Source organism: Falco biarmicus, chromosome 1, assembly GCF_023638135.1.
Source record: "Falco biarmicus isolate bFalBia1 chromosome 1, bFalBia1.pri, whole genome shotgun sequence".
Classification (NCBI taxonomy): Eukaryota; Metazoa; Chordata; class Aves; order Falconiformes; family Falconidae; genus Falco; species Falco biarmicus.
The window spans coordinates 23,527,831-23,543,184 of record NC_079288.1 but is presented as its reverse complement, the minus strand read 5'-3'; the positions used below and the strand labels follow the sequence as shown (position 1 = coordinate 23,543,184).

At 43.1% G+C, this 15,354-nt stretch overlaps 1 protein-coding gene across 3 annotated transcripts in view; it reads right to left on the bottom strand.

Annotated features, from left to right (window-relative positions):
* GTF2I (general transcription factor IIi) overlaps nucleotides 1-15,354 on the bottom strand; it is a 78,915-nt gene that overhangs the window by 21,290 nt on the left and 42,271 nt on the right. For all 3 annotated transcript variants that reach the window (XM_056325469.1, XM_056325464.1, XM_056325478.1), the window contains 5 exons: nucleotides 10,771-10,836; nucleotides 6,789-6,972; nucleotides 4,942-5,000; nucleotides 992-1,063; nucleotides 116-299 (listed from right to left, as the gene is read on the bottom strand). In XM_056325469.1, the coding sequence (XP_056181444.1) occupies nucleotides 116-299; nucleotides 992-1,063; nucleotides 4,942-5,000; nucleotides 6,789-6,972; nucleotides 10,771-10,836 (565 nt within the window). The remainder of the gene's footprint in view (nucleotides 1-115; nucleotides 300-991; nucleotides 1,064-4,941; nucleotides 5,001-6,788; nucleotides 6,973-10,770; nucleotides 10,837-15,354) is intronic.

The following is a 15,354-nucleotide window of genomic DNA, read 5'->3' as shown; positions in this document are numbered from 1 at the left end:
GAGGCTGAATGCTTCGCGACTTAACAAAACCAAGTGCTTGCTTACACCAAGGGTGATCGTTTGGCCTCTTTCTTAAAAAACTGAACATGTTTACACATTAAAACAAACAACTTACCTTTTGATCACAAATTTTATCCTGTTGCTCACTTGAATTATTTTTTCCAGGCGAGGGATTCCATACCAGGAAGGACTCCTGAAGGGGATGTTCTCTGGCAGCCCTTCAACGTACAGGTCAGTAGGGTGGGCTTCGAATTTCTGGTATGGAACAGCTTTCGGCTCTGTGCTCCCCAAGGCTTCGGCTGTTGGAACAAAATACACCCAGTGATGGGGCAGTAGGGCCATCAAACTGAATTAAAAACCAGCCAAGCTAACAGTTCTTCAGGCTGTTGTCATCGTCACCCCAGCGCCTGGGACAACACAAGGTACCTACAGCCAGCAGGGTCCAAGTCTCAGCACATCAAACCCGTAATGACCGACCCTGCTGCACCATGCTGCTGCTGCTGAAGACCACTAGGTTCCTCGCTGGGGCATCATACGGAGGTTTTATCCAAGTTTTTCATCTATTTTTTATAGATCTGTATTTATCTATCTCATGGTGCAATTTTCTTCTAGCTCTTAAGCAGCTGATTCTTTTTTTACATCTGAGAGAACATAAAAATGTCCTAATACTAATTTTAATGATACTGCAATGGATATAAATAAAGAAACAGTTGTTTTATTCACCATCAAAGGAAAAAAAAATCCAAATAGGAAGGAACTGAGAGCAATTAGAAGAGCTGCACATAAAAGACATATATATTTAACTATGAACTTGCCTTGCTGTATAAACAGTAGACTAATACACTCTTTTTCACTCAGCTGCCAGGATGTTAAATATTTGAAAAAGCTGATCAAAGGTCTCATTCATGTAGATGTTCAAAAGGAACAGTGAAAACAACTTTCAAGAAATACAGAGACATAAAAGAAAAGAAAACAATAATAGTGTTCTCACCAAACTTTTTACAGAAGAGTTGATCTACCATCTTTCTCAGTTTGGTGATCCTGGCATACCACTCCTCTTTCACTGTATTTGAGCATGACACAGAACAAAAACAACATTCCCTAATTATTTTGGTTATATTTTCAGTCATTCAGTTTATAGCATGCATAACCATCCTGCATTCTCAGGTAACCCAGAAAATACTACGTGGAAGAAGTATGGCTTCAACTCAGAACTACAAAAATTAATTATAAAAAAATGACAAAATATTAAAACGGTATAAAAATTCCATTGAACCAGTGACATCACTCTTGCTACAAAATACATACAGTGCGTTGGCATGAGGAACTGCAAAGCTTCCATCATCCGCCTCCAATCTGTAGATCCCATTTGCAGATACGATTGGGTTTTTGCCAGCTTCCTTTTCTAAAAAAATTATCCTGATACTCAGTGCAGAATTTGGTATGCAGATGGGATGAACACTTGCCTTCAAGGAATTTTCAAAGCACTGACAACCCCAAAGCAAGCTTTTACAACGGGTGCACACAGCAGTTTGCTCCTTGCTGTATATTCACGCTGAACTTCCAGCATCCGTTTCTCCCAGTTTGTGGGCAATACTTTTTAAATGGAGATGCATAACTGCACCCAGTGACTCTAGGGATTTTGTCATTCTTGAGATGACAAGCAGCTTAGTTCCAACTCTCCAAAATGCTTCCTGGACACCACCTAAGGCATCAGTTAAGTTGTCATTTAGATACAGAACCTAACACATGGCAGCTATGCAGATTGGCATATCCTGGTCAATAAACTAGATTAAACACAGTTTTTCCGTCATTTTATCACTTGAGCATCTTTGTTTATTGGCTGATACCCACACAGCTTTGGAGTTCACGAGACACAGTTTTGCACCTGAGGATGGCCATGAGCCTGGGTTCTGCTCCTCTGGCACAGCAGCAGAGCACAACGGCAATGTTAGTGCTGTCACCTGTGGCAGCGGGAATGGTGACAGCTTTTGTTTTTGTTTGCCCATGTGTGCTCATCATTTGGGACTGCAACCGGTACCCCCCTGCTCCCAACCCCGGGTGACACGGTGAGCATAACTAATGCCAGTTTGCAAGGCAAGCAGCCATTCCCTGAGACTGAGCGGGTCACGTATCCGTTCCCTTCCCCTCATCCTCAGGTCCCACGGACCAAGCAAACCAAACAGATTGAAATTTCTTCTTTCCCTCTCTACCAGCCTCAAGGTTCCTGTGCACCAGGCCAACTGCTCCCTTCCTCACCGGCCTGGAAGGTCCCAGGCACCTGGCCAGCCCGGTGGTGGGGATGTCCCCAGCACGGAGCTGGGAAGCATAACAGCACGCAGAGCATCATCCCGAAAATCAAGCAGTTCCAAGTCCTACAGGGGAGCTCAGACCAAAGCTGCTGGCGGCCACGGAGACCTGTGGCCCCTTCGTGGCCAGGGACACCTCCACCATCTTCTGCTTCCTCCAAGGGTTGAGCGACTCTTCTTCTTTTATATAGTTTTTGAGTCTAGATTGTGATTGTTGTACTGATACAAGATCTGACCCAATCTGCAGAGGGTCCAGGTGATTAGAAACCATATGTTAAGTTGTATTATGAATTCTGTATTACACTACTCATAGATTGTGCTGTCTTGATTCTGCTTGTATAAATCCTGTGCCATTCCAATCATAAATTCTATGCTATACTAATTGTAATATATATGCTATACTAATTGTAATATCCTGTTATAAAAAATAAAACTTTAATTGTAACTGTCATTTACTGCAATGGTCATTCTGCAAGGATCCCTAAAAGAACCTGTCGGTCCCCTCAGTGCCAGGTGACAGGGATCAAAGGGCATAGAGAAATCACTTTTTTCTTCTGAATGTCTTTGTTGCCATCAAGTGGAAGCTCATCAGTCAGACAAGATCCTGGAGAGCTGCGATGCTGGGGGTTTAGACAGCATACAAGAAGCATCCTCTGCTCTGGGCTGGACCATCCTCACTGGCACCTGCTCACACTCCTCCTCCCCTTTCCTGAGCCAAACCATCGCTCCATCACTTTGTCTTGGAGCCAATATCAGCCACCTCAGGGCTTCAGGGCTGAGGCTATTTCATAAACCTTCCTGACCAGCCTGCTTCCCATAGGAACGTGAATGAAAACCATCTTTCTTCCAGCAGCCCAAATACAGCCCCCACCCCCACCCCATGCCTCCCCGCTGGGGGGGACAAGCTGGCAGGGCAAGGGACAGAGCAGGACGCTGGACACGGAGCCGCAGGGAGCCCAGAGCAGAGGCTGGTGCTCCATCGCTCTCCTTCCCGAGATGGCAGCAGAGGAGACTGGGAGCTACTGGGAAAGGGGGAATCCAAGCAGCGAGAAAAGCAAACCGCGGGAAAGGAGGCTCAGACAGCTGCTGCCTTCTGAGCTGTGTCCCCAGGATACTATCAACGGCTTCCACAGACGGTCTCTCCTCTCCAAAATAACGCAGAGGGCACACAGGAATATAGGATCAGTACCAGTGAGTGAGACAAGCAACATAAAGTGACTGTTCATAACACTGCCATAAAAATGGGTTACCACTAGTCTTCTCAGCTGCAGGGGTTTTACGGGGTATGTAACGTATCTGCTTTGTCTTCATAATCAGTATAGCCATATTCAATACAACAAAAAACAACAGAGAAAAGGGACTAATTAAAAAAACCCACATAAACTTAACATAAAAGTTAAGTTTAAGACTCAGTCGTTAGCCTACCTACTATTTTTGTAGTCAGATTTGGTGCTCGAAGGAACAGCAGATTATTAAGACTCAAGGCACAAGGTTAACTGATACTGCAGGAAAAGTTTAATTCCTACACACGTGTTAAAGTGACGTCCTTATGACATAATTTCTCAGCTTAATTTAGATCCTTAACATTCACTTTAAGTACAGTCTTTGACACACTTTTTACAGCAGAAGACTATGAGTATATAATACAACACAATGGTGCTGCAGTAGTGCAGATACTGCCTTTTATATGCTTGTGTCTCTGTCTGAACTAAGAATTTCTCTGGAATTACTTAAAATTCACAGTTGAACCAGGCTCAGGTTGCCAGTTAGAAATTTTGGGGCTGGGAGCAACTTGTTTGTGTTGGTTCAGGCATACAAGCTTTCAACACTTTGCTTAATTGGACAATTAAAAACCCACCCTGAAGTCCAAGAGACAGTAGAATGCAACTCAAGAGAAAAACAAGCCCAGGAAAGTAATTTACCCCCTAATGCCCATACAAAGGCACAACTCTTTCGAAACTTGATTTTTTTTCCATGCTAAACTTTTTTTCTCCCGAATTGAGGGGAAAGAAGTTCATGGGCGCAACTGTAATAAAAGACTATTCTTGTAGTTTTGTTTTCACATTGTCATTTTTGTTACTTTCGGATGGGTGCTCAATGGAGCCAAAACCTGTAAGAGCACGAATCTACTGAGAAACATTCCTGGTGGCAAAAGCAGTGAGGACACAGTCTTTGCACTGCGGTGTGAAAATGAAGTCACATCATCCCAGCAAATGAGATTTCGACAACAACAAATGTCACTATAACCAGTATGGTTCATTACTGCATTTCAGTTCATCTAATTTTGGCAAATCGCATAAGCAAACAATTATTCCACGTTACAGCCAGTTCCCTACCCAGTAAACTCCATGAACTATGGGAACTGCTGCCTTTTCTCTGTATCCCCCCAGACTAAAACCTCGTTCATTGTTTTTTCCTTCTGGCTAGCTGAAGCAGATCAGTTGGCAGCGTTAAGTCACGCTGGCTGGGCCAAGCCAGTGGAAAATTGCTGTCACTTTGCAGCTACAGGACATTCAGAACAAGAGGAATTATTTGCAATGTGTTCTTAGGAAAAGCACATGGCAACTGCTGGTAAAACTGATGGATAGGAAATCACGCCGTGCTTGCACAACTCACACGTTCAAAGACCTACCTCCTGCAACAGGCTTGTCCAACGGTCCGTCTTCTTGTGTCGAATTCAAAAGCTCGTGCCTAAAAGATTTAAGATAATGTTCTTCAACAGTGACATATACTTTGATAAACCAGATGTTGCAGCCTACACTTACAGCCGAAGGATCAGCAGGAAAAAAAAAACCAACCTGAAACCAAACCATAACAGGGGACGTCACAATCCCCAACTTTAAATTCCAATTAGCACCAAAGTACTGTAAGAGCTGGTTAGAAACCTACTGACAAAAACATTTTTCATACCCGATACTCATATCTGCCTGAGCCATAACATTCCACGGAAACACACAAGATTACGTTAAAAGTATCTCTGAGGTCTAAAACACACTTCACCAGAAACAAAGATGCATATAAAAAAAAAATAACCTTTAAAAATTCAAATCTTAAAACAGGCATTTCTATTTCCCAAATACATCTTGTTTTATCCATATCAGAACAACAACAACAAAAGTAATTTTAAATTCTGACATTTCTCATAGAGCTGAACTGCTTTTTGAGCTGCTGCGGTTGCCGCACGTTACCAAACTGATGAACAGCGTAAATTAATTACTGTTAACAGCTAAGACAAATTTGACAAGAGCAGGTGTCAGTATTGCATAAATATTAAAATCTACATATAGTGCTTGATTTTAAGTGAGAGAGAAGGTAGATCTACACTTCTTCCTCTTTTCTGGTTAGCTGCAAGCCTTAGGATGACAGGGATGAACATAAACCTCTCAAATTTAAGCAGGACCCGCACAGATGGCAGCACGCACAGAGGCACGGGCTGTCACCACCACCACGCTGAGCCTGACCACTGCAACCAACAGGCTCCTCTCTGCTTGGAAAACCCTTGGATTACACCCTCCGTCACTGAACAAAAGGAAAACGTCAGTTGTTACCCACAGAAGCTCCATTTAAACTGTCAATGCCCATCTGCAGCGTGAAGCATTGTGCCCATCTGACGCCAAGCACCCAACCCTCCAAGGGAAATACCCACCCACCACCACAGCGCTGGATCCCAAAGTGCCCTGCAGCTCCCAGAGCCAGTGCTCAGCACCCACCGGCGCAGGCACCTCTCTCTGTGCACCCTGCGTTCAGGATCGGTGCCCTCCAGCCCCACCTGCCTCTGCAGAAAGTGATGCAGGGTGGTCCTAGGAAAGATGTCAAACAAGAAAGGAGAGAAAGAGAACGGAGGGAGCCCAGGACATCTCACGCCTTTAAAGGCAGACGTAATAGATAATAGACATAATAGATAAAAGGTAACAGATAGCAGGCTAGCTACAGCAGGCAATGGAGCCCTCAAGGAACTTCTATCTACATCCAAGGTCTCCCGTCATGTTCACTACCTGATCTACCTCCAGACACACCAAGGACATGCAACCAACTACATCACATGAACCAGTAGCTATTTTGGGCTCAAGCCTGCCCCAGGTGATGCTACATAAAGATATGGCCATAGACACCTTGGTACGGCATTCCAGCGAGAAAAAAAAATAAAAGCCCAAGCTGAAACTGAGGCCAGGATGCTCAGAAATATCCCCAAGTCAATGGCTTTCAACATGTATTACAACCAATTAAATTAAAACAGTACAAAGAGATGTGCCCAGGACAAGAAGTCCATGCCATTGAAGAGATCTGTTCAGAAGGTGCTCTGGTGATCTGATAAGCTGAATTTATCAGAGCGAACATCAAATCCACATTACTTGTTAGTAACAGCAAAAGAACACATCATTAGAAATCGATTTGGAAGTTCTTGAAGACAAAATGAAGCAGAGCAGAGCCAGCAGAGAATGACGAGCAACAGACGAACAAAAATGCAGAATTCCTTACTTTTTAATCACAAACCGGATCCGCTCTTTTGCTAGAAGTATCCTCTCAAGCCGGGGAATGCCATAGGTGGATGGGCGCCTGAAGGGAATTCCTTCTGGGAGCCCTTCCACATATAAGTCCTCCACATGTGACTGGAAGAGTGGGTACGGGATAGACACTGGCCCTTTTGCTTTTATAGCTTGAGCTTTAAGAAAGAAGGAGAATAGAAACATCAGACTACCTTGTAGCTCTACTCAAGTTATCTGTTTGATGCCCCTCTGAAATACATTAAAACGAACAGACGGGCAATACTGCCCTCAGCACATTTCAACATGCAAGCAAATACAAATTCATATTTGTAGGGGTTTGGTTTTGTTTTATAGCAAAATCACTCCACATCACAGTCAACAAGCTGCAGAGCTGCATACATACACAGATGCTCCTCTTTGCCCTTTACTCTGCAAACATTTAGTAACAGAGACCGCACGTGTAACAGTGAAGTTTCACAGTATTTTGATTTTGTTTAACAGCACATTGTGAAAGCTGAAATTATCTAGACTTGATAAACCAAGCATGTTTCAGTTCATTAGCTCTGATTATTATTATTTGTTACTACTACTGGGTGTAGAAGTGTCATTAATGCCTTGGAGGTGGGGCACACATCCCTTCTTTGGAGCGAACTCCTAAACTTCAGCGTATTTTAGAAATCCAAGGAACTGTGGATGAAATAAACAATACACTTCCAACACTCCTGAGAAAAGCATAGCCCAACTGATGAAATCTGGGAAGCAAATGAAAAGCAAGGAAAAGATTCACCCACAAATGGGAAATAACCAAAAGTATTTATTTTAAGTCCGGAGGATGGCAATCATAGCAATACAGCTACCAGGCTGGCAGACCCTGCAGAACATGAGGATTTGCAAATACCAAGAGGGCTCGTTTCTTTCTAAGAAACGAAACTCCGTTAATTTTGTGGCCCATGCAACAAGAATTCTCTGTTACCGTCCGACTGGTCTGCAAACACTTTGGTACATCCTGTTGTTTTGCTGTGGAAATTCGATGCAAAAGCTATTTGAGGAGAGAAAGGCCAGGTTGAGGGCAAATTCCTGCGTTTCTGAACACAAAATTACTCAGGGCGCCTTTTCAAGCAACTTAAAAGGCAAAAATGGCCCATGGTTCAGACATCGGTGTATACAAACCGCTCCCGCTAACTCACAAGTTCTTAAAAGCAATAAAACAATTTAGGGTTAAAGGTGTTTGGGTAACACGCTCTTTCTGCCACTTGAAAGCAGAACAGTTCTAGGTACGTTTATCACAAAACAAGAAAGCTTTGAAAATACCCTGTGTTTCTTAGTCTTATATTCTGATGAGACCTGAGTATGAAAATTTTGGAAAACTGTGAGAAGAGCTGTGTTTCTACTCGACTTGGCTTCCACTGCCAAATATAAGATAGCCAAAACTGGAGACATGGAACAGATACGCAGAGAGATGGACAGGAACTTGGAGATGACTCTTCAGCAAACAGACTAAAGACACCTTCCTCAAACCTGCGCCAAAGGAGCTGCAGAACCACCACCAAAAGGGATGATGTGCCTCACACCAGTCCTTCATTAAAGTAGATTTTTATTGCAGTCATATGGCTCTTCCAAGAAACTAAAAATCATTATTCTCAGCCCTCGAGGCTGCTGTGACAAGTCGTGAAAAGCATTAACAAACCCAGCAGGCAAGGCTCAGATGGCAAGGAGTGGTTTTGAACCAGTTAGCCACGGGACAAAAAAAATAAATAATCAAGAACATCACTAAAGGTCAAGACGCGGCATTATGAACAGCTTCAGCGGGAAAAAAGAAGAAAAAAAAGAAGAAAAAAGAAGAAAAGAAAAAAGAAGGAAAAAAGAAGGAAAAAAGAAGGAAAAAAGAAGGAAAAAAGAAGGAAAAAAGAAGGAAAAAAGAAGGAAAAAAGAAGGAAAAAAGAAGGAAAAAAGAAGGAAAAAAGAAGGAAAAAAGAAGGAAAAAAGAAGGAAAAAAGAAGGAAAAAAGAAGGAAAAAAGAAGGAAAAAAGAAGGAAAAAAGAAGGAAAAAAGAAGGAAAAAAGAAGGAAAAAAGAAGGAAAAAAGAAGGAAAAAAGAAGGAAAAAAGAAGGAAAAAAGAAGGAAAAAAGAAGGAAAAAAGAAGGAAAAAAGAAGGAAAAAAGAAGGAAAAAAGAAGGAAAAAAGAAGGAAAAAAGAAGGAAAGAAGAAGAGGAAAGAAGAAGAGGAAAGAAGAGGAAGGAAGAGGAAGGAAGAGGAAGGAAGAGGAAGGAAGAGGAAGGAAGAGGAAGGAAGAGGAAGGAAGAGGAAGGAAGAGGAAGGAAGAGGAAGGAAGAGGAAGGAAGAGGAAGGAAGAGGAAGGAAGAGGAAAGAAGAGGAAAGAAGAGGAAAGAAGAGGAAAGAAGAGGAAAGAAGAGGAAAGAAGAAAGAAAATTAAGAACGAAGAAAAAAGACGAAAAAAAGAAAAAAGAAGAAAAAAGAAGGAAAAAAGAAGGAAAAGAGAAAAGAAGAGAAAAGAAGAGAAAAGAAGAAGAAAGAAAATGAAGAAAAAAGAAGAAAGAAAAAGAAAAGAAGAAAAGAAGAAAAGAAGAAAAAAAAGAAGAAGAAAAAGTGTTTAAAGAAGTAACTAACAACAGGTAAGTTTTTACAAGTGAGAGTCTCTACTTGTCTTAAATCGGCGAATGTTTTGGCAGATACTCTTCCGACAGCCTAAGAACACGACCAGCATCACCGCCCGCAGCAAGGCTTCTTACACTGGGAACCCTACACATTTTTGCATAGAAATCCTATAGAACATAGGTTTCCTTTTTATAAATTTGTATTTGTGAGCCATTCCCTTGTATTTAAAGAAAAAGTAATCCCATTTTGTTTACAACTGAACACAAAAATAACTATTTTTTCAGACAGTTGTAAAGTATGACCGCAACCGACCCTGCGCAACACTTCGGAGCTGCAGAAGGCAGCGAATTCCAGGATCGTTCTGGGCATCTTGGACTTCCAGAACTGATAATGGTAACTGATAACGCAGCAAATAGGAAACCACATGCTCATATGGATAGAAAGAACTGGAACCTGATACGGAATTGGTTTGTGCCTCAATAAAGTGCTGTCACCCACAGGGAAAAAGGGGATAATTTCATACAATGTGGCTGGCTATGTAAAGTCAGGAATAGTTCCATATGCAACAGATTTTTTGGCTGGCTGCGTGTAAACACCAAAACCAAAATTAAAGCAGTTCCCCAAGAACGATGCCCCTTTCTAGAGCAGTTAAGATCCTGCAAACCACACCCTGAGCTCTATTTACTTGGCGTGAATTGCTTTGAGTGGGCTGTTTCACGTCAGATGACAGTCACAGCCAACACATGTAATAACGCTGAATCACACGCTTCCACTTGGTAGGGCAGAGCAGCACCACCATTTATTTTGAAATTCTTGCTGATGCTGTTTCAGTCTGTGGACACAAAATACGTCTAGATGCAGCATCTGGAGACAAATGCCAAAGTCTGCCACGTGAGCTGCTTTTTCTCTCCAAGAACCATTAACATGTAATTCTTGCCTCACTGCAAAATCAATCATCATCAGAAAGGAACAATCCAAGAGTGGTAACTTCTCCCCAGAGCCATTTTAAAGGTTTATTTCACTTAAGGACTCGGTGTAATTACAGAAGAAAGGCCAACTCTCTCCAATGTGGGTGCCCAAGACACGAGCACGCTGGAGCTCCAGGAAACTGAGCACGACTGAAAAAAACAACAGAATCAACTTTTGCACTTGGGCGCCAAACACAGGCACTCAATATTGAAATCACTCTGCTCATCAAAAAAAACCACTTTTCCCAGTTTTAAGCCTTCTAATAATATGCCACCCTTCGGCGCGGTCAGCAGCGGTGTGCTCCTGAGCCAACAACAAGCTGCACGCCAGAGGGCTGTGATTTCCAGTGTCAAAGGACTAGAGGCGATCATCTGGAGTGGAACACATACCGTATTTTTTTTCAAACAGCTCTTCAACTTGCTTTCTCAAGTCTGTAATTCGCGCATTCCATTTCTCTGCAAAGAAAAGAGGAGGACACATCAGGCTACAGACTGAAAACACGCCATGTGATTTTACTGCTTGCTTGCACACAAGTGCCCGTGGAGTACGGTACAGGCTATACCTTCACATGTATGGACACATTCAGGAAGAAAAAGGACAGAACAAAAGCTTTAAGATTACCTCCAAAACTTGTGCAGATATTAAATCACGTTTGGGGAAAAAAAAATAAATAATAAAAGCAAATCCAAACATAAATGAGGCCAAAGTAACTTCCCAAACTGGTTTCTCTTTGATGGCTCGGTCAGCAGCTCTCGCTGGCATCAGGGTAAAGTCAGTTTGCAGCTGCTGTTGGTAGTTATCTAAAGCTGGGTGCTGAAAAGCTTAATTAGTGAAGCCTGATAAAGCTTACAGCAAGTACATGAAGTTGTTTTGGTGCAAATCTGTACAACTATCTGGGTCAGGAGGTACCGTGCCATCCTCTACCTTAATCCAGCATTTCTCCAAGTCCTGATGTTGCAAAACATGCCCATAAATCCTCTTTCTGAAAGAAGATACAGGCTGCAAGACAGAAGTTATCCAAATCCAATCGTGTGTTCCATGGAAAGCTGGATTAAATGGCAGAATTTTAACATCTCATTTTCTGCCTGTGACAGAGACTGGATGTTTTCACAGCTTTTCGTCCTGTCTCAATGCTCTTAAATGCCACAATCCTTTTGTAGATGGTACCAGATGCTGGCTGGCCTTTTAAGAACAAGTTAATAAGCAAGTGTACTTACACCTTATTTCTAACACCAAAGACTTGAATCTAGTAACGACAGAAGTCAAAAAATGAGGCCATTCAAGCTATTACACTTCCAGTTGTCAAAAAAATCTTGTATCAGACAAGACGGAGGACTGAGTTTTGAGTCCGTATCGAAAGGGGTTTAAATATTCATTCTCAGACCAATGTACACAACTTTGGTGGCCATGTTTAAGCTTTTACTTTTTAAAATATAATTTCATGGGTATCAATAGGACAGCACGCTTCAGATGTGGGCAAGAATAAGACCTGGTTTAAGGGGGAAAGAGTGTTTTTGCATGCTGCCTCGCACCCACACCTAAACTTTTTATTCTAGTTACCTGGTGTACCACCTACATCAATTAACCTGTTTATATTTTGAAGGAAAACACCCCCTGTGGATAAATATATATAATTGTTTTTGCCACCCTTTTTACCGTTCCCCTGTAGTGCACAGCTTCTTAGCTGATAAACACGTCTTGGGCTCAATGTTTTCTATTCCTGCACCCATCAACGTTGTAGTATTTCCCCCTTTACCTGCAGATGCATCAACACTGCATCAACAGCAGCTTTAGCAGGAAGAATCAGGAAAATACTTCCTGGCCTGAAGTGGAAATGCTGCTTTACTCCACGGAGCTGGGGAGCACACAGGGACGGTGCTGGGACAAGGGTTCCCCAAGGCAGCTGTGTCACCCCAGATTGTCACCCAGAGGAGCTGCGATCCCTTCAGTTCACCCAGCTCTGTGGCAAACGTGGTGAGCGATCTCCCCTAAAACTCAGGCTGGCTTTTGTCAGAGGGAGAGCAGCCAGGAAGAATGTCACGCTGCATTATAGAGCAACCGTAAAAAAGCACAGAAATAACCACTCTTCCGAATATTGGTTGTTGCTGCAATTTCAGAAGCTGCTCCCACCCAGCCTGGTCTCCCTCTGCTCATTAGCACGCTCATGAGAGCATTCCTATGTGAGCCATGAAGTTGTCAAGGCTTCTTTTTCTTTAGCTTCTTGCCACCAAGCCCCGCAATCCCTGGCCAAATATTCCATGTGAATCTTTTCAAGCAACTACTTCCATGGCCCCTCTCCAACGGAAACACTACAGGATTAATAATTGAACACACCGCAATACTGACACGTTTATTTGGAGTGGTGGCTAGACCAGAGCATAGGCATTCAAAAAACATTTTGATCAGTACACTGGGTTTTTTAGCTATTTTTGTATTTGATGAGCACATTGCCAAGTAAGGCAAGAGAAAATAAAAATTCAGAGGAGTTATCAATCAGCATGATTTCCAATTAGATTGCTAGCATTATTAACCTCTTGGATTCAGACCAATTACTGTAAAAACATCCTTTTGTCACACATGTCGCGAAGCTGAAGACCCACCACAAAGCTAAGCTGATCCTCTGGTTTTTTTTGTTTTTTTTTTTTTGCAAACACCCTGCAAAGCAGTTTAGTTTTCTTGTAGGCACCAAGGGAAGTGGTAGCTGCCTTCTGTTCCTATACACACACCTTCTGACACATGGGCAACACCACCCCAAATAAATAACAACCCTGAAAACCTTCCCAGCCTGTCCACGGTCTCTTCAGTTTAGCCCATCCTCTGCTCCTTGGGGACGTGCTCCAGGATAACGCCCATGTCAGCAGGGGCAACCTGCACAATGCACACAAAACGTCGCTCAGGTACTAAGCACATTCCTGTTCCCATCAACACACCACACAGTGCTCTGGGGGGAAATAAAAGGAAAACCACATAGCAATTCCAACGACGCTGCAGGCTGGCAAAACCCGTGTTCAGGGGCATGTCAAAATGGGGAAAAACCATGCACACTTCCCATCACTGTCGTAGTGAGACAACAGCTAAGGGACTTTTTTCCACTAAACTGGTATGACACAACTGCAAAACACAGCTTGAAGCTTCTGAGCTTTTGATAAAATCTCTAAGCACGCAAAAAACCACAGAAAGGTATTTTTACTGACAATGGCAATTCGTTTCAGCAAAGGTATTCTTAACCTTAAATAGCTGATTCAGAAGTATTTTTGAAATCCAACCTCCCTTCTCCAAAGATTATCCGTTGCTATCAAGCATTTTACCAGACATTTTTCATCCCCCGCCCCGGGTACAATTATCTTTTTTTCTTGTTTCCATGAAAACTAAGGGCACAGCACATCCCCCTGTTTCTCAGGCCACCCGCGGTACCTGACCTCTGACTCGGGGCTGATGTAAAGTCAGTGTCTCCAACTCACAGCCAACAAACATCTGCATCTCTGTTGTAGAAAACACTGAAAAGTCATCAGATGAGAGGAGGTTTGTCTCTCAAGCACCTCTAGCTCCCTCCCAGCACGTGTGCCTTTGTCATTCTGCAGCGACTCGTGACAGAATTAAACACCTCCTTTCTCCTCTCCAAATATCTAATATTAGATTTCATTAGACAAAGGTGCAAAGTCTTCTGTAACGTCCCAACAGCAGCACTGCAACCTACCAACACTTGTTCTTTCTCATGACAGCTTCTCACGTTCATTCTGTGCTTTATGCAGACCTTGCAATGCCGCAGAGAAGCCCCGCTGTCCGCAGGCGAACCCCAGAAGTGACTAGGAGGGACAACAACCTCAACACAACTTAGGAAGCCCAGGTCTAAAGAACTCTGATAACCTGTGAGCTGCAAAAACTGCACCGCTGGTGGGTAGGAGCAGTTTACTTGAGAACAGCTCAGAGGGAGAATCTACCAAGTCAACTCAGAAGCAACGGCGAGCAGATAAGCTGTGAGAAGTCCTTTAATCGGCGTTTCAACATCGAAAGATCAAACTTTTATCATCCACATATTTTATTACCTTTGCTCTCATCAGCCTCACCGCCTGTTCTCCCCAAACACTGCCGGCCTGCCAAGCTTAGATGCTTTTTTCTGCTAAGGGAATATATTCCAGCAAACGCTTCTGCAGTATTAACGGCTCCATCTCCTCCTCTACTAACACTGCCGTTATGTTGGCCTGACCCAACCAAAACTAACTGATGCTACACGTGGAACTGCCTATTAGTATTAGCCATCTTTTGAGAATAGAGCTCGCAACAATGTTTTATTCATTTTCACTGAAATTAGCATGAAATAACATGTTTCACGCAAAACAGATGTCAGGAGAGGTTCTGTGGGGATTTTTCAATTGACCTCAAATCCCAGCATTCCTAATAAACATCTCAAACACTGTGCCAAAGGACATATTCCCGATTATGCAGAACCTCACAGAAATACACAGATTCATGGGCTGTCTGCCCAGAAACCAAACCAAAGCAAGAAATAAACGAGAGGTATGGGGCCGCGACACATCACATGGATAAAGTATCCTTAACCAGAATAACGACGGTGTGGGGGTGCGTTTCTGCACTGCGAACTCCACAGAAGGTGTGCTAAAAGAACACTGCCAAGAAGACCCCAACCGCTGGTGTGTCGTCAGGGACCAAAATCATCTGGTTACCTTCCTTCCCACATGTGGCTCCCCTCCGCACATCTTCGTGGGTCGCAGCACGTATGGAGAAAGACCAGCCGGACGGGCTCCTGCCCTCCCGTTTGCTGTAATTCAGCACGCCAGTAAACACAGGCTTTGCTTCTGGCCCAACAAATCGGCTGGCAAAAATCTCGATTTATCTTCATTTTATGAAATCACTTGCAGTGTCTATTTAGACGGTCACTTGGAATAACAAGAAGCAGAGGTAGCTGCTGCTGCTGACGATTAGACTGCTGCAATGCATCTACGGAGAGCCCT